General features: G+C 42.0%; 1 protein-coding gene across 2 annotated transcripts in view; it reads left to right on the top strand.

Annotated features, from left to right (window-relative positions):
- Positions 1–18,113, top strand: part of GPI (glucose-6-phosphate isomerase) — a 43,904-nt gene that overhangs the window by 5,797 nt on the left and 19,994 nt on the right. The window contains exon 3 of one of the 2 annotated variants that reach the window (XM_065641110.1): positions 5,269–5,396. Coding sequence is in view for 1 of the 2 variants with exons in the window: in XM_065641108.1 (XP_065497180.1) it covers positions 15,058–15,176 (119 nt within the window). In the remaining variant the exon portion in view is untranslated. Of the gene's footprint in view, positions 1–5,268; positions 5,397–14,854; positions 15,177–18,113 lie in introns of those variants that run through there. The other variant, XM_065641108.1, reaches the window with a different exon arrangement.

The raw sequence follows: 18,113 nt of genomic DNA, 5'->3' as shown, positions 1-18,113 counted from the left end.
CAGTGGTGCTGTTATTACCTTTTGCCTATACAGATTATTTTGTATTGTGGAAAACTACCAAATAAGGAGTAATTTTGTAATGGAAAACATGGAATTATGAAAGTAGGTTGAACAGGAAAATAACAGAGAAACATGTAATCCAATACCTCATGGCTGAAATTTTGCTAAATTACTTGATAACATACAGAAAAGTGTAGTAGATAAAGCTGTGATCTGATGCAGACATGTCAGGTGAATGAACTAGTCTTTTCTCTAGCATTTCTTCATTAATTACAGAAATACTCAAGGGCCCGGATTGGGATTTAAGTAATCCATTTACAGGGAGGCATTTCTCAGGAACAACAAAATATGTGACTGACAAAGTTTCCTTCAGAAATGACTCTTGCTAAACCCCTCAATACGGAGCCTCTTCTGGGTGTCCTGTCCCAGCCAGTCCAGGTCTCCTGGTGACATCATGAAATGTGAGATGCCTATGAGCTAGTCTTTGGCCACGACGGAGCTTTGGCCACCTGTCTGTCCTATGCTTGAGAAGATATTCAGGATGTTGACAGAGAAGAGTGGGATTTATCTGCTAAAGCTTGGCAACCCCGTCTCGCCTGCTTTCCAAGGGACCAGTGCAGATAGCAAGGCTTGATTGGCTGAGTCCCATTTTCCTCTGGCTCCAACAAGAACGCCAGCGTTGCTGACCTCACTGGCCGGTTTCAGGTTCTTGATTTCTTTAGCCAGCTTCTAGTGCTTTCATACCTTGTCTGTAACTGCAGCCAAGAGTGTACTTGGTTTGCTTGCACTGTGGTCCACCACCTGGGCCTGGTTCTCCCTGGTAAATCTGACATCATGTTTGAGTAGCTTACTCTCCTCATTGCTAAGTTAAAGGTGGTGATACAGTGCCCAGTGGGTTTTTTTGCTTGCTTGCTTGCTTTTTAAACTTCCCCAGCCGAAACAGTACACAACTGGCTGTGTTATTAGATGCAAATACCCAGGATGCTGGACAAATGCTGAGAATGCAGGAGCAGGTCTCACAGTGTTTGTCGTTCACTCTACTGATGTCCTTTTCACAGCCCAAAAGTTCCTCGGTTGGGTATTCATTTGCTTGAAGTTTAAGGACTACCTGAAGTTATTTATTTGGCATCCCACAATAATTTTAGATCCTTCATGATGTTCCAAATGCACCAGGGCATCTAAGGCAGAAAGATGCCCTTTATGTCTGAGTGGGCTCATTAAAGGTACTCTCTGCAACCCCTGTCTCAATTTCTACATTCTCCTTGTTTCAAGAGGCACATGCAAACCTCTCTACTGTGGTTTGGCTCCAAAGGTCCCGGTTCATCTGTCATTGATAAAAATTGTGTGCAGCTTTTTTGAAATTGATAGTTGTGGTTTGCAGCTCTTTTGCATGACATCTAATCAATTGCAGTATTGTAAAAAGAGGTATAAAAAGCTACAAAGTCAATGTCGCACTATTGGATCACAGTTCTCACTGGTCTGAGAGGCAGGAAACAAAATGTGGGTCCCACAAGAGCTGCACATATGCAGGGTGCAACTCTTGTGTAAGTTGTTGTGTCTGTTAGCACGAGGGACCATGAGACAACAGCCCTGTGGTAGCAACTGACAGCTGATGTTTGAGGGGAAGAAATATTCTCGGCTTTGTGCAGGCACTGCTAAATAATTCAAAGAAGCAGATAAACAGTACCCACAGGTGCATTTCTTTTTTTAATTTCACACGGTTGAATCAAGATACTCTAACCCAAATATATATACTTCAGATGCTTTTAGACACACAACATCAAGCTAACAGTTACTAAAAGATAACGGAGTAGTAAAACAATCTGTAGGCTATACAAATTATATACATCAGTTGTTTTCTGTTGTTGGATTTCGCATATGTTAGTTTTCTTTTGGAATTCCAAGACTTACAGATCTTCCGAAGTTAAGCTTTGATAATGGTATTCAGGGTCAACACACTGTATATACATCTCAACAATCTCTGTAATTCCACGAGTTGGAAGATGACACAGCAGTAAATAATAGGATATGGAGTATATTCTTTTTCCTTTTTAATGGGAGAATATTTCATACCTGGTGATGTACTTGACAGATGTTCAGTTTAGCATAAAAGAAAAAGGAGAAGAAAAGAGATCGAAATGCACAGTCATATAGGAATGAAAAAACTAATTAGTAAGGGAACTAATTACTAAAGGAACTTATTCTGAATTTGTCACAATAAAGTAGCTTATGCTTAGCTTCCTCTAAGTAAGCTAAAAACATGCTGCCTCAATATGAAATAAAGGTAATATAGAATGGTAAGTCTATTATTGTTGATATTTCACTAATGCTAGCTGTAATCAGTTTTTATCCAGTTCAAAGACAACCTCAAAACATGCCAAGAAATGCATGTGTACCTGCACAGGTACATACACATATTTGTCTTATATTTAATTTTTGCCATAGATATTGTGAAAAATAAATTAATTGCCTACTTTTAGAAATATTTATATGATAAAAATACACAGACTTGATTTGTCATATTTATCTTTATTTTTCACCATACCAAAGGCTACAAATAGAAGATGATGGTAAATAAACTGCAGTAGCATCAGGGCTTATAAATAGCATTCTGTGTCAGGGACACAATGCAGATCTAAATGTTTTCTCTTCTGTACCATATTGGAGACAATTCTGCCCTGTCAGAAAGACTGTATCAGACAATAATCATAAAAGTAGTTCAAAACTTCTGTTATTGTGCTCTTAAATTAGAATGTACAACATGCACATCTATCCCTCAATCTACTCAATATTCCCTCTAGAGCACAAATAGTCTGTAGAGTTGTTGAGCTAACAGGATTTGCTATTTCCTGGAATAATTGCCCACAAACATGTGAGCTTGACCCCTGTTCCAACTAAGAAACCCTTGGCTATGTACGCAGGGCGACCCCAATCATGGTTTCAGAAGAGTAGGATTTGGGGATTAGACACATTTGTCCCTGACAGGAGTTGTGTTTTTCTCCTCGTATGGATTAAATAACATATTGACAGTCTTCAGCGTCGCTAATTTTGGCCTTCTGATTGCAAGTTCTGTGCAACTTCATGTTTTGCTTTGTCTCACAATTCTTGGACTTGTGGTTTCCTGAGAAAATCCAGCTCATAATACTTTGTGACACACTCTCTCATGGTTTTTTTGCATGTAGAATTGGCAAACCAGCACAGTACATAACAAGAATGAAGTTCAATCTGTAGTGGTTTTATACCCTATGTTTTTAAGAGTGTGTAATCATTCTTCTGAAATATATAAACACAAATCTTTGTAAAGCTCATTTTTCCAGCTGCACATCTATACATGTAATTTGGGGATTTCCAGCTATAACTATAGTAGCAGTTACAAAAGATATTTAAAGTCTGTTGGCCTCGGTCATGTTTTTACTTAATGATTCTAAAAATCATGGTGCTGATCTTGCAGTGAGATCCATTTACACATAGATCTCATTGAAGGCCCAGGACCTGCCATTAACATGATTCCATTCTGTGTCTAATTGCACTCCCATTTAACATAAAATAAATGTGGGCTTTTGTTTCAAGGTCAGCAATTTATGAATTAAGAATAACATTTGTAAATATCCTCAAAATCCAATTCAATAGAAATTTGAAAACCTCAAAAATGCGAAAGATCTGGAGAGTTTTCCCTCTGCAAAACTGTATGGTAGCAGGAAGGATAAGGTACAAAGTTGTATCTGTAATTTAAGAGCCTGCAATTATTTGCATTGTAGTAATTCGTGCACTCTGTATGACCATACCTGTTAAAATTCAAGGAGTCTGACAATATACACAAGCAAAAAACTACAGGCAGGTATTTCAAACAGAATCTGTAGAAAGAACAATATTAACATGTAGATAATTTTGAAAAGGTTCGGTCTACAGAATTGGGATATTAAAGAGAGATACTGGCAAAAGAATTGGGCTCATCTGATATACACAGGAAAAAATGTCAACTTGAAAGGTAGACATCCTCTAAAACAAAATCTACATTACCAGAGAACTTCCTTGAACTGAAATAAGCTGTAGGATGGGCTGATTTCTTAAAATATTAATAGTAAATTTTGATGAGACAGCCTCATTATGCTTTCACTGATGCAAATTCATTAAATTGCAATGATAATAAATCTTGAGAGATTAAGTTTATAAATGCATATCAAAGGAAGGTTTCTGGTTTTTTTAAGACCCTGAGATTTGTTTGGCATGTAGCTGAACAATCATTTATCTTTGCTGACAGCCTGGTTTGCGTTACTAGACTATGTGCTGCCGCACACCAAATGGCATTGTCCAATTGGGGTTTATTTTTAGGCTGCTTTGTAGCAGACGCAGACTGGCACATCACCGCTTACTCCAGCGATGTGCGGTACGTTCCCAGCAGGAGCCCCACTGAGAGGGAGGAAGCAAACCAGTCGCAGAACTGATAGCAGTGCAAAGCACAAGGCTCACAACTCTGCTTTAGTGGGTCAGCTGCCAAGAATTCCTACACGTGGGCGGTACTTTAAAGCTGTCTTTGCTTCCCATTAGGGACTCGACTTAAAAGTGAAAAATGATACCTAGGGAATTTGCTAGAACTTTGAATTAATATGCATATGACCAAAACCGTTAAAGTCACCTCCTACTTGATACTTCAAATTCCTAATCCTCAGATGTGCATGCTTTTCACTGCAGCAATGATAAACATTTAAAGTAGTAAATATATTTTAAAGAATATATTCCAGGGGTGTCAAACTCATTTTCACCAGAGTAGTATAGGAGTAGTTTCATTTATACAGTCCTAAAATTACATTTGGCCCTTTGAAGGCAACCGTGAGGCTGATGTGGCCCCCGGTGAAAATGAGTTGGACACCCCTGATATATTCTGAGATCTTGGTTCTGATGCTTTTAAGATGAGTGGCAGCCTTTGTGTTAAACTTAACAGGAGTAGATCAGACCCTATGACTGCAAAAATGTGTTTTTCTAGAAAGCAAAGTAACTTAAACCATTTCCATTGTGGAAAGTACTTTTAACCTGGAAATACGTAGCATTTTCTCTAAATAGTATGTTTAAAGACCTTTCCTCTCTATTGTATAATATATGTGCAAAATAAGTACAATATGTAATATTTAGATAACTATAATTATACACAATTATATTAATTAATGCTAATATAATTTATAATAAATATAACAATTAACTGGAAAAGTAATAGTTATGGGAACTGACATAATTCCCCTAATACTAACATTAATTTCCCATTGTTTTCAGTGAAACCATACTTTACTTAACTGATTGGCTCACCTTACAAAAACAAGAGACAACGATGGCTGGATCACAGACCTGCAAACCAGGCTTGTGCAATGATTTCCTCTGTGAACTTGGCAAGTGCTTTTACTGTGAGTATAGTCAAAAAGTATACATAATTTAACAACTTTGCTATCCTTCTACATGGAAAAAAAAATCCACTTGCTTTCTTTTTAGATGAGTATTTTTCCTGCTGGTTTGTCTTAATAGTATAACACCACTAATGCAGTTATGACAGAGTAAGCTTCCTGGCCATTGCATCATTAGCAGAATTATTAATTGGGTTTCCTGAATTTCTATTAATTTTCATCTTGAACTCAGCAACAGTAACTTTTAATATTAAATGGGCAATGCTGACAACTAGTAAATAGATAGATCTTTATTGAAGTTGTAAACTGAATGTAATATAAAAATCAGAGGAAGCATCTTTGCTGTTCTTCCAGTCACCTTTCAGAGTAAAAGTCTTATTTCAGCTTTTCTGCTTGTAAAGGGAAAGAAAGACTGCATTGCAAGAGGCCGGGTGAAGTTCATATGTAATGTCTAAAAATACTTCGGAATGAATTTACCTGTCAGTATTGATTACACAAAAAAAGCAGAAGATGCTTTCTGCATACCGTTGGCTTCCCAGGATACAGGAGAAGACGACGTGTGCTCAGAGCTGCTTTTGTGCAGCCCCTGGAGCCTGGGCGATCACAGCCCCTTGCCGTGGGGTCTGTCTGATGGGACAGAAATCTCAGCGGCTTTTGAAAGGGACAGTCCCACCGTGCCCTCAGCCTCGCACTTTGCTGCTGCTCGCGCTGCAGATGCAGTGATGTTCTTGACATTATCTGCTAAGCCAGACGGCGAGGCTTGAATAGCAATCTTCTGCTGTGTATTATCTTTTTCACCAGAGGCCTTTTGCAAAAAGAGAAAGATTTTTTCATGACGCTAACCGGAGTCCAAGTAAGCAATCTGATGCTCCATGGCGTCATCTGCAGCTTGGACACGTCTATTGCATTGGGCCTGATTTTATTGCCATTGAAGTCACGGATGTCTCCGCATTTTCAGTTGTGTTCCTATATTAATGTTTATGGCACAATTGCCATTTGACCATGAAATTTTAGCCTCAGGTCACATATACATATATCTCAAGTGATTTTTGTACCATTCAAGTAAGTGTTCTTGACCACCAGTAAAAGCTCTGATTGCTGTAGCAGTGGACATTACTGAAAATTCATAGTTCTTTGCTAATTTTTCAAAAGAATAACCTTGCTTTCTATAGTATTTGATATAACATAACAGTAAATTAGAAGTTAATTTCCTGCCTTGTTAAAATCCATTGCATACAGAGAAACTGTACCCAAGATGTATTCCTATGCTACCAAAAGACATTTAAATCTGGTAGCTATTAATGGTTGCATATAACAAAAGATAGTGGTCTTTGTTAGAAACAGGACATTTTAGAGACTATGACTTGATAGCTTTAGCGAAACAATAGTTAAATGAAGAGGAGATTTTTTTTCTGTGCTAACAGAAGTGTCACAATTTGTAAATTCAGGAAACAGCTCTAAAAATAACTCTTAAAACAACTCTACACCTCTTTCAAGTGTAGGATTCTACTGTTGGGTTTGGCTTGCATGATCATTACAGACAGCAGTACCAGTGCTTCTCTCAAAAGAAATACATAGTTTAACTACATCTTAGCAGAGACAAGAGACCCATGTGTGACAAAGAGGAAATCGCTCTCATCATACAGAGTTTGATTAAAGCTTTAGGCACAGAGCTTTTTAAATGACAAATGCTCAATGAAATAATATTATGTCTTTATACTCCAGAGCATTATTAATCTGAGGTTTCAGGACTCTAAGAAATGTTAATTAACTAGTTACCATTCATGTAAAGTGTTAGCATTACAGTCATTTTGTGGGCTGATAACTGAAGCACGGAAATATTAGGTTCTTCAGAAAGGATGAGACTGGGGTTCTCTCGTATGTGTATTCCCTGTCAGGTATTTACAGATATTAACTGCTTATGCAATAGTCATCTCCATGGATCCTCCATCAAGTTAACCCAAAAGGCGCAGGAACAATTTTGGGAGAGACCGTGAACGACTTCAGTTGTACCCAGAGCAGCATGTTAATGCAGCCTGAAGCTTTGTGTAGGACACGTGGGAGCCCAAATATGATGGCTAAGGAGCCAGGCAGTGTTCTTGAGGATCTGAAGCAGTTGCATATTCAAGGAAAGAACAGAGGCACTGTTGGCTGTTCTGCAGGAGGGTAAGGTTTGCATCACTTTTTTTCCCCAGAAACTTGCCTGCTATAACTAGGGTAAATTATATGCAAATTAGGAAGCCACTGTCAGGTCCATCAAAATGCATCTCTGCACAGGCTTCCTGAAATCTATTTGTGATTTCAGTGTAATTAAAGAGTATGATCACTACAGAATACAACTCTCAATAGAAATTTTGTGCAGTGTGGGTATAGGAATTGTTCAGCTATTATACATTTAGCCTAATGTCTTGTTTCCAACTGAAGCCATCAGCAGATGATTTGGAGAAAAGTGCAGAAGACTCATAGGTAATGAATAATGTGCTGCACATGTTAGATCTCAACATGATCTTAAATCTGTTTTGAATGGTAAAAACCTGAAGCATGGCATTTTCGTATACTTCCCACAATTTTTTACTCAAAGAAATCACTACTTTCAAATATTACTGGTAACAATTTAACCACTAAATCTCTTTTTGAATCTTGTGAAAATGTTGGTCTCAAAGATTTCCCTTAACAATTAGTTTTGTAATATAATTACATGCTTATTTTATTGTTGTTATTTTACATTTCACAACAAATGTCCTCTTGTTTTCCTGTTACAAGACAGCAAGAACTGACGTTCAAAATCTACCTTTTCTGTAATATTAATATGTTTTCTTATCACAGGCCTTTTAGGCCTGATTCATTCTAAGCAAACATCTTTCAGTTTGCCTTTTCCCAGGCCCAGGTCATTCTTCTCATCCTTCTTTTAATTTCATCTAGCTCCACAGTATCCTTTATTGACATCTTTGCAGCCTGTATCATTACACTTCCTTCCAGATGAAGATATCAATATTGATTCCTCTAACATTCTTCAACTTATTCATTATCACTTTTCTAATGCATCCCAACATTTTGTTTATTTGATTTGACCACAGCTAAACATGACTTCAGACTTTCTTCTAAGCTGATACACCTTTTTAGAATGCTGTGACTCATATAAATAATTTCTCCTCTTCTCTTACATAGCACAATACTTCGTAGTTATCTAAACTGAGTTTTGCTTGCCATCACTCTGCCCATGTGATGTTGTCAAATTGTGTCTAGTCCTCTCTAACGTTAATATAAATAACCTGTCATCTACAGATTTTGCTGCTCCCTTTTCAGATCTTTGCTTTCTTTCCAGATCAGTAATAAATATATTAAATCACAGAGAACTATAATTTTACTTAGTAAAACCGCTAATATAATATAAAAAAGCTCTAGTTTGACAATTTTTGTGTCTCTGAGAAAGTTAGCCCATTTTCAACTGTGTTTTAAAATCTTATTGCCATTACCCATTTTAGAATGCCAAGTCATTAAACTACGGTGGCTTAGTGCTCATTTATACTGTGGCTCCATTTTTCAAAGATTAAAAGCTATCTGCAATAGTAAGAAACTTATAGCAAATATCTCTATTATGGACCATGCCTCTGACACAATTGGAAATTTTTTTTCCCACCATAGTACAATCTATGTTCTTAGGATACCTGTGTTACAGGAGTTTGGGATACATAAATATTTCTTGAAAGGAGAAAGATGCCTTATTAAAAAAGTGTAATTTTAAACTTCTGAAACTTGAGTTTTATATGTTAAAAAAAACCAGTACTTTGGACAAATCTCTAGTATTTTAAGGGTGACACCTTTCAAAAATGTTGCTTATTAACGGAACCCTCAGTGAAACTACTGAATGGGCCACCCCGATGGATGGCATTCAGAAGCACTGCCCCTGAGTATAATCATCAAAACAAGTGATGTTCCTGTTTGTGTGGCATCATCGTGAGAGGAGTTTAGAACAAGGTAGTAACCATTTTGCAGTTCCCTGGTAAGGACAGGACAGCCCTCAGGACCACATACAGACACCGAATCCTCAGTGCGGTATTGCCATCTGTTGGTAACTGCTTAGCAAAGCTGGAGAAGAGCTACAAAGCCTTGGACGATGAACTGCCACACTGACTTGCTGTAGATTATCAATATTTTCTGCTTGCAGGAGGCTGCGTTTCCTTGGCTGGGCACTTGCCCTGTACTGCTGCGCTAGGGAACTGGCTGGACAGGACAGGGGCCTCTGGCTCCCAGCTCTGGCCCACATTGTTCAGACATGTTCCACACCTAAAGCTACTACCCAGGGCAAAGCCTGCGAAGACCAGGTGGGTCTGTAGCGGGAGTATTTAGGAATTCGCCTCACCTCACCCCCGGGGGGAAAGAAAAGGGAGTGGAATCTGCAAAATTTCTCTGCGTGAATTTTAAAACCTGCAAAACCTGCGACAGGTAAAAAGCACATTAAAAACACAGTTCTACTTTCTAGCTAAAAAGTGTTTGCGTATCGTGAATCAAACCAACGGAAATACTCTTTAGGAAAAAAGACATGATGCAAGGCCTGGAATCAGGAGTGTGGAGTTCCAGTTCTAGTGACTCGTTAGGAAACCCTCAGAGAATCACGCAGGGGTTCACTTTTTCAACACTGCCAAGCTGAGATGCTCTACTGCAAGTTTCAGGAGTGCCAAGTACCTGTATGGTGGATTCCAGATCTGATACCTCTGCACAAGATCTGTCAATATCCATGTTTCCTAAACATGCAAATTGCAAAATTTAGTTTTATCTAATGAACCAAAATATTTTCAAGGACTATATGAAACAAACAATTACTACAACCAAACAATTACTACATACAGAAATTAATTCCAATAGACAAGTGATAAAACTTAGAAAGAATTAGCAGTGGGAGCCTTAAACAAAGTAATCACCACCTGTGATTGCTGTCCTGACCATCAGGAAAGACTTAGTATTCTGAAAAGACAAGCCCAGGAACAAAAATGACAGGACAGAAAAAACATGGGTATAATTGAGGCATTGATTTGACATTTTCCACACACACCACCTCATGGCCCAAAGGAAATGGGTAACTGCTGTTCTCTGTTCTGTGTTAGACGGTATTACTTCCCCCCCTCGCAAGTTTCCTCCACTGTTGCAGATGCCAGGTACCCTTTTTTTCCCCTCGAATTGTTTAACTGATTTACCCAGCAAAGTTAAATTCAGAGCAATTTCTTCCTGTATATCATTAGCATGAAGTTTGCTCTCTGTGCCAGATCTGAAGAAGAGCTTGGATGTGATTATCACAGTCTAAGTAAAAAGATTACCTCTCCTTGCAAGCCATCCCTTTCTTAAAAATTTAAGGCACTTAAATTTACTACAAATACTTTAAAATGTAGGCATAGATGATCAGCTCAAATATTTCAGAATTAGTAGATTGACATATTCAGTCCTGACCTTCCTATCTGCTTTTTTCCTGAAGCCCGCTCTAATCTCATAAAAAGTACGTTTCTTTGCTGATCTGAGTGAGCCCTATGCCACCCAGTTCACTGTAGTGAGTGTCCATTCAGGTTTCTCCCACAGCTAAACCCAAATTTTGATGGCTCTGAAGCACTCTGCAAATCTGGCTCCTTTTTTGTATTTGAAACCTGGGACTGGATTTGAAATTCTGCTCCCATTTCTTATTATCAGTCCTCACAAGAATCCATTCTACTTTCTCTGCAGCCCCTCAAGTATTTTGTTGTGTTAATGGAAAATGAAAGCAGGATCCAAGACTGTAGTTTTGTTTGCTTTCATATAATAAAATAAGTTAGTACAATGGATTTAAATGGAAGTGGAATTATATATGAAAATTTTTTATCATGCCAGAAAATTTCAATTAGGGGAAATTAGCCACTTGGTTCTTTCTGATAAATTAATCATACAGATTATCTATTAAACGTGCCACTTAACCTTTCTGGCACAAGTGCCCAAGGCGGTAGTATTTAGGTTCTCCACATTCATTTGGAAATATTAATTTCTATGCAGCTGTCTTCCAAAATGGAATTTTCACTTGTCTTTTCATAAGTAGGTCATTGTGCAGCTGTTGTTAATAGAGGCTGGCATTTGTAAAATGGTAAATCCACCATTGTACTCTAACGGTCACAAAATTGATCTCCATCAATTACAGAATATCCTTTACTAAAATGCCCTTTCTCAGCGCCAATGGGTGTCATCCCTCGCTATGATAGCCTTTGGCGTTTTTGGAATGGGAATGTGTTTCAGCCGGTTATTTTGCAAGGGCTGAAGCAAAGCACCACTGTGCTCACACTATCTGTCTTCCATTAGTTTAAGGTTTTGCCTTGACTCTACATTATTGCTTCCATCTACATTAGAGCTGCCTCAAAATTAATCTTGAGGGACATTGGTATGACGGCTATCAGCTATCAGAGAAACAGCTGTCTCAACTGCTGAACCTCCCAGGTCCAAATCTTCTTCCAGCCTCTACAATGAAATCAGTTGGTCTTTTCAGTGCAGACAAGGCCTTACTGTCCCTGTAGTGCTCAGCTGTTGCACAGCTTATGGAGAGACAACCAACTCCTGCAACAGCCACAAACCTTATCCTGTGGTCTTTAAAGATTAGAATTAGGACCTTGGCCTTGATATATTTCTCATATGTCATAAAATTTGCATAGTCTGCTGCAGGAGTAGTTTGAACTCCGGAACTCTCTGAGGTGTGTATACCCTATACCCCAGGGAAAGAAGAGAATAAGTAAGAAAGGAGGAGGTCTAAGAAAAGAAAATAGGAATGGCAGATAATTTATAAACTTTAAGGTTACTGAAATGAGAGAGAACATCTCAAAATTTTAGAATAAACTATGATGAAAGAAAGTAAATGGAATTTATGTTATGTAAGCAGCAAGCACATTAGTTAGCATTTCAGAAAGCAGAATTGGTAGTAAGACAGTGATGTTACAGTCACATTTTGTCCGTACTGTGAACTAGAATTTATACATCATTGATTATATTATTGATTACCTGACTCTATATGTTCTTGCACAAATACAATTAAGTATGAGTAGAATGATCATAGATTTGGGATGTGAAGCCAACAAAATCCTGCTGACTTTGGGTTTGGGTCGGATAATCTTGAAGATCTTCAAGGTTTAAGATCTCGAGGATTTTGAGACAATTCAAGCAGTGCAAGGACCATGATAAAAAAGACAGGGAAGGAGAAGCAAAATTGAAGAGACCTGTGCTGAAACTTGGACAGAGGTACAGTTGGGCAGTTGTGCTACATAAGGACATGGGATTCAAACATCATATGAAAAGGAAAAGAACAATTACAAGATTCACGATTGCTGCATGATCAGAGCAGTAAAAAGCTACAGAGCTCTACTGTGGTTAGGTGGTTTGGAAAGGACATGGAAAAGTGAGGTGGCCAGAAAAGGGAATTATAGTAATGAATGAGGATCTAGGAAAGGAATTGTTGAAAGACATTTTAGCTGGTCAAGTAACAAGAGGCAGTGAAATCCTGAATGTGAAGAGAGTAACACCTCAGATACTGCCCAAGTTCTGCAGCAAAAGTCAGAGCAGGGGAATTGCCAATCTTGAAATAATAAAGTTGGAATAGTAGAAGCAAAATTGAGACATCATCACCATTTAAGAAGACGAGGATATCTGGGAGGATTTGCAAGAGAAGTGAATGTAAATGTGTGTATATGGCAGACCTTCGGCTTGAGGCTAACCAGTAGCAAGAAGCGAAGATGCTCTGAGAACAATGACTACTGCTGGTAGCAGGAGAGAAACTCAAGAAAAATGTATGCAAGGGATCCCTGGATATGGTAGGAATGTGGTGAGACCACTTCAGTGAAATCTGCCATGATTTGAGAAAAATCAGACTGGTGAGTCAGGAGCGTTTCATGGCTGGCAATCAAATGCTATCAATAAGGCTAACATTTTCAAAAGGGTATTTGTTCTCTCCCTGTGACGAACAGGAAATATTTATTAGGCCAAAGAAGAAATATTTATTAGACTGCAGTGACAGCATGACTATGAACAGGAGTCTAGGATTTTTGAGGGGTTTATCCTAAAGGCCTTGAAAAGGAAGGAAAATGTATAAAGTCCATATGGTGGTGTGCACCTGAGTGGCTTCTTAAAGACTTCCTGGCCACTTGTGTGCTTCCTTGTCAAATCAATTCCATTGTCCAAGCGTTATTTGTAGTTTCATTTTCCTTCCTTACATGATGGTATGCAGGGAACCATACGCACTGATGGACGGGCAGGTAGATTCAGGCAGCATGAGAGAAGCAGTTTTGCCTCGGAGAAATGATCCAAACCTATGACGGGCAGGGATCAGAGTGACCTCCAAAAATGTTAAAACCAAAACAAAACAACCATGTATAAAGTGAAGATTTATTTTGCTGAAGAAAAAGGCTTTGGCCTATTAAACAGTTATTTTAAGTCTGAAAAAACAAACCTTAGAAAAAAAACAAGTGTGAGGTAAGGAAGGACCTTTTTTAGACAGTTTGTTATCACTATACCAGAGGTACACATTTAATATAATTAAGGATCAATTAATAATTTTTTTTGTTTTGCAGCAAGGAAAAAACGCTGATTCTGCTGCTTAAGACTTGGGCTGTGATTTTGATGATCTGAGCCAAGTTCATGCTCTGTGACTCTAATTTAGGCCCAGATCCATAAAGGGGCTTAGGTGCTTAAAATATGACTTCACTGGGATTTATGCACCTAAGCCGCAGAGTGCAATCTCTTTAACATGCCCATGCTTAAACAACATTCTGCTGTATGCCCAGAACGGCCTTTTTTCCCCCCGAAGCAGCGCCCAGCTGCTCACAGGCCTGCCCCAGCGTGCCCCGGCCGGGCAGCGAGCGGCAGCGCCAGCTCCAGCCCGGGCTGCGAGCGCCTTATGTAACAGCCGGGGGGCCGAGGTCCGCGGAGCAGCCGGCACGTCGCGCAGGGCCGGCCGAAGCAGCGGGTACATGATGCCGGCGAAAGGGGTGCACGCCCTCTGGGGGGTCAGCGGTGCAGCCAGGTGATGCCAGGCGGGGCTGCGGAGCCACATCCCTGCCCCGCCGGCTGCTGCGGGGGCTGCAGAGCAGCGGTGCTGCCCCGCCCCCGCTCGCCCGCCCTCCGCACCGCTCAGCTGGGCAGCGCCACGCAGGAGCAGGCCCAGGTTACAAGTAACCCCGGGAAGGGACATTATTTTTAGCCCGGTCACCGTCCCGCGCACCGCGGCGGCTGCCCGCAGGCAGGCGGCTCAGCAGGGCGGGCGGCAGGGCCGCAGCACCGCCGAGCCCGCCGCCATGCACAGGCGCCCGCCACAGGGAGACCGCTCTTCCCGATTTCAGAACCCGAGGGGCAGCCACTCCTCCGCCGGCGCCACCGGCGTTTCTCGCCCAGCCGCGGCGAGCGCTGCAGACACCCCCAGGCACCGCCGCCACCTCACACGGCCCCGCAGGCGGGCCGAGCGCTCGTCCCGCCCCCGGCACGGCAGGGAGGGAACCCCAGCGCCCGGCGGGGCGGCCCGCAAAGGGGAGGGGGCCGAGGCCGGGGCGGGGCGGGCAGCAGGAGGCCGAGCTCGCCGCTATAACAGCGGGGGCGGAGGGGAGCGCTCTGCTCGTCGTGGTTCCTTCCGTGCGCCAGCCGGTGTCTGCCTCATCCCTCTCTAGCCGCTAACATGGCGCTCTCCAGTGACCCCCATTTCAAGAAGCTGGTGGAGTGGCACAAGGCCAACTCCCCCAAGCTCGTCCTGCGGCAGCTGTTCGAGGCCGACAAGGATCGCTTCCAGAAGTTCAGGTGAGGCTGGGCGGCCCCCGCCCGCCTTCCCCCGCGGCTGAGCGGGCCGGCAGCCGCTCCCGCCCTCCCTCAGCTGCCGGCCCGCCGGGCGCTGCCGCGTGCGAGGCCCGGGGCGGCGCGGGGCTGGCTCCCGCGCTCCTTCCGTCCCGCCCGCAGGTGGGCGCTGCCGGAGAGCCGGGGCCCCGCCGCGGGCGGAGGGATGAGCCTTCCCGGCGGAGCCTGGCGAGGGCCGCGCGTTCCGTGGGGCTGCGCTTCCTCCCGCCCGTGCGGCCCCGGGGAAGGAGCGGGGCGCGGCCGCACCGCGCGCACACACGCGGCTGCTCGGGAGGCGGGCGGGGGCCGCCGGCTGGAGCCGCGCCGGCCGGGCGGAGGCCGCTGGCAGGTCGGGCACACGTGCCCGGGGCCTGCAGCGCCCCGCCGGCAGCCCCGCCGCGGCGCGGGGGCGGGGGGGGGGCGGTCCTCGCTGCCCCCAGGAGGCGGCCGTGCGCGCCTGTCCTTGACTCATCCTTGCAGCAGGGTACGTGCCGGCGAGCACAGCGCCGGCTGCGGCTCGCGCAGCGGCATTGTGGGTCCTTCGCTCCTCCGTCTCTCGCTCCCGTGTGCTTAGTCATGATGAGCTCCGTGATGGCATCCCGGGGAGCCACCCGTCCATGTGCCCCCACCTGTCAGGGCTCCGGCCGTGCTTCCCCCTGCCCTGAAACGGGGAAGGGGGGGATGTTCAGCAGGTTTAGCCCCCCCCTGCCTCATGCTATCCACGGTGCAGAAATGCATTGCAACATATTCCGTGCTAGAGGAGGAAGCAAGATGTGGGAGCAGCACGATAACGTTCAGTGGTTGCATCCAGCACTAATGCTTTCTGTACACTGGGGACTCTGCTAAGAAGTCGTGTGTGTGGTTACGTTGTTAGACTACACCAGCAACCTGGAAGGTCTGATGCTATGTAGGTGCATCCCAGATTTGAGTTTTAAAGTAACCCTGGGCACTACAGATACAACGAGCTTCTGTTCCAGAGCGTTGAGATAAAACTTATTGCATGCATCAAGCTTTTCGTTAGCATCCTAGGTGAAGTGACTTTTCTTGTTAGATACTTCTTAAATTGTAATTAAAAATCACATACTGTACAAACTGCATACTAGTATACAAGAGTTAAAATGTCACTCGCATTGATAGAGAAGATATGCTAAATTTTTGGAGTATTGATTTCATCTGGCTCTTCGAATAGGACTTTTTCTACTGTTAAAGAACTTCATTAATATTATACAAATCTACTAGTTCTTCTCTCATAGAGTGAGTTCTAGTTTCAGGTTTTCCATATTTCTAGTATATCCCAAGAGACTGAATTTGGTAACATTCTTGGAACAAAAGAAAGCTGAAGAAAACTAGCTAAATAAATCCAAAGGTATAATCAAGAGGCTTCTTATAAGGTTATTTCCTCAATGGCTTAAGCAAGTACTCTTATTGGGGATAGCACTGTGTCTTAGTCTCATTGGCTGTCACTTTAATAATATTAAAGTTACTTTAACCATAAAATATGCTCTCAATCTCAACTAGTCAGTATATAATGGCTTTTGTGACTGTGTGGTATACTTAGGCTTCTTTTGAGCCCTCCACTGTCACTGTGTACAGTTACCCAAAGAGAAGATACTTGACAACTGTTTCAGACACATATTCATATCTCAGATGTTTTCTCCATGCTGAAAGTGACCAGTGTGTCTCCTAGAATGTCTTTATCTGATTTTTTTTTTGTGCGTGTGTGTGAAATTCTTTGCCAAGGTTATCTGTTTCAAATAGCTCTCCAGCTTAATGTCCTTTTGTGCTGCCCATGAAACAGTTGAAGTGTTTAAGTTTACTTATCTACCTTAATCCTTTCATTTCATGATTTTAGTCCTGTTTCCTAATAAACCTTTGCATTATGGACTACCAGGAGAACTTTCTCATAGCAAAATACGATTGCAGAACTGCCAGCCTGGGTTAGTTTGACAGATCTGCTTCTGTGCTTCTTGCTGATGGCCACTTTATGAGCCAGATCAGCGGGATGGTGGTATTAATAGTTAACATCTGTTGAAGGCCTAGGTGGTCTGGAGGTTTGGCCACAAAATCCTTTCTGTAGTTTGTACCTCTCTCCTCATGTGAAATTAATCATTATGAATACACTTCAGTTAGTTCTGCTGGGTATTATCATAAAATCATTGACTATCTCTCTTCCTTTAGAAGAAAAAGGGAAACCTATGCCCATGTAAAAGTGCTTCCTGATACTGGTTCTGGAGAAATTCTAGGCTGGTGTGAATAATTTCTAGTCTGATTATTTTGTTTCTGAGCACAAGTATCTATTTCATGTTCTTATAAGAACCTTATACTCACTGTGTCCTACAGAACATATAGAAGATCCTTTCTTAGTTTTGTCCTTTTTCTCTTCCTCAGAGTTTGTATGTGCTGTTTTGTTGATTGGGAATGTAGTTAGACCTGTGGGGTACACCTTGGGCTTTCTTTGCCACACAAATGTAAGGTCTGGTAGGAGCAGTGGCTTATTTACTAGAAAAACTCTACCAGTTTTGAAGGGGTTAGAACTGATATGATGCAGCTATCATAAAACTCAGCAGATAATGGATACCTGGATGCTGATTAAGGTACTCTTGATGCGAATAGCTAGTGCAAGGTATAAAGTACCGGTATTATACTCCTGGTAGTTGGCTTGTCCATTATGAAGGATCAGAAAGAGCCCTCTATCTAAACATACCACTGGGGAATCTGTGTGCAATAATACATTTAGGGGTTGCATACTGCTCTTTCAGTTTGTGTTTAGATGGGAGATAAAATCGTTCGGAGATGCTGCAGGTGACCTTCCGATTAAGGACCAGGTCACTTAGGTGTGGATGTGGCCTATGTGACAAGTGTCTTGTTCCACCTCGGTAGCGCTACAATTAGCTGCTACATTGC

Source organism: Caloenas nicobarica, chromosome 9 (assembly GCF_036013445.1).
Source record: "Caloenas nicobarica isolate bCalNic1 chromosome 9, bCalNic1.hap1, whole genome shotgun sequence".
Lineage (NCBI taxonomy): Eukaryota > Metazoa > Chordata > Aves > Columbiformes > Columbidae > Caloenas > Caloenas nicobarica.
The sequence above is the reverse complement of the archived record's forward strand: the minus strand, read 5'-3'. Positions and strand labels throughout refer to the sequence as shown.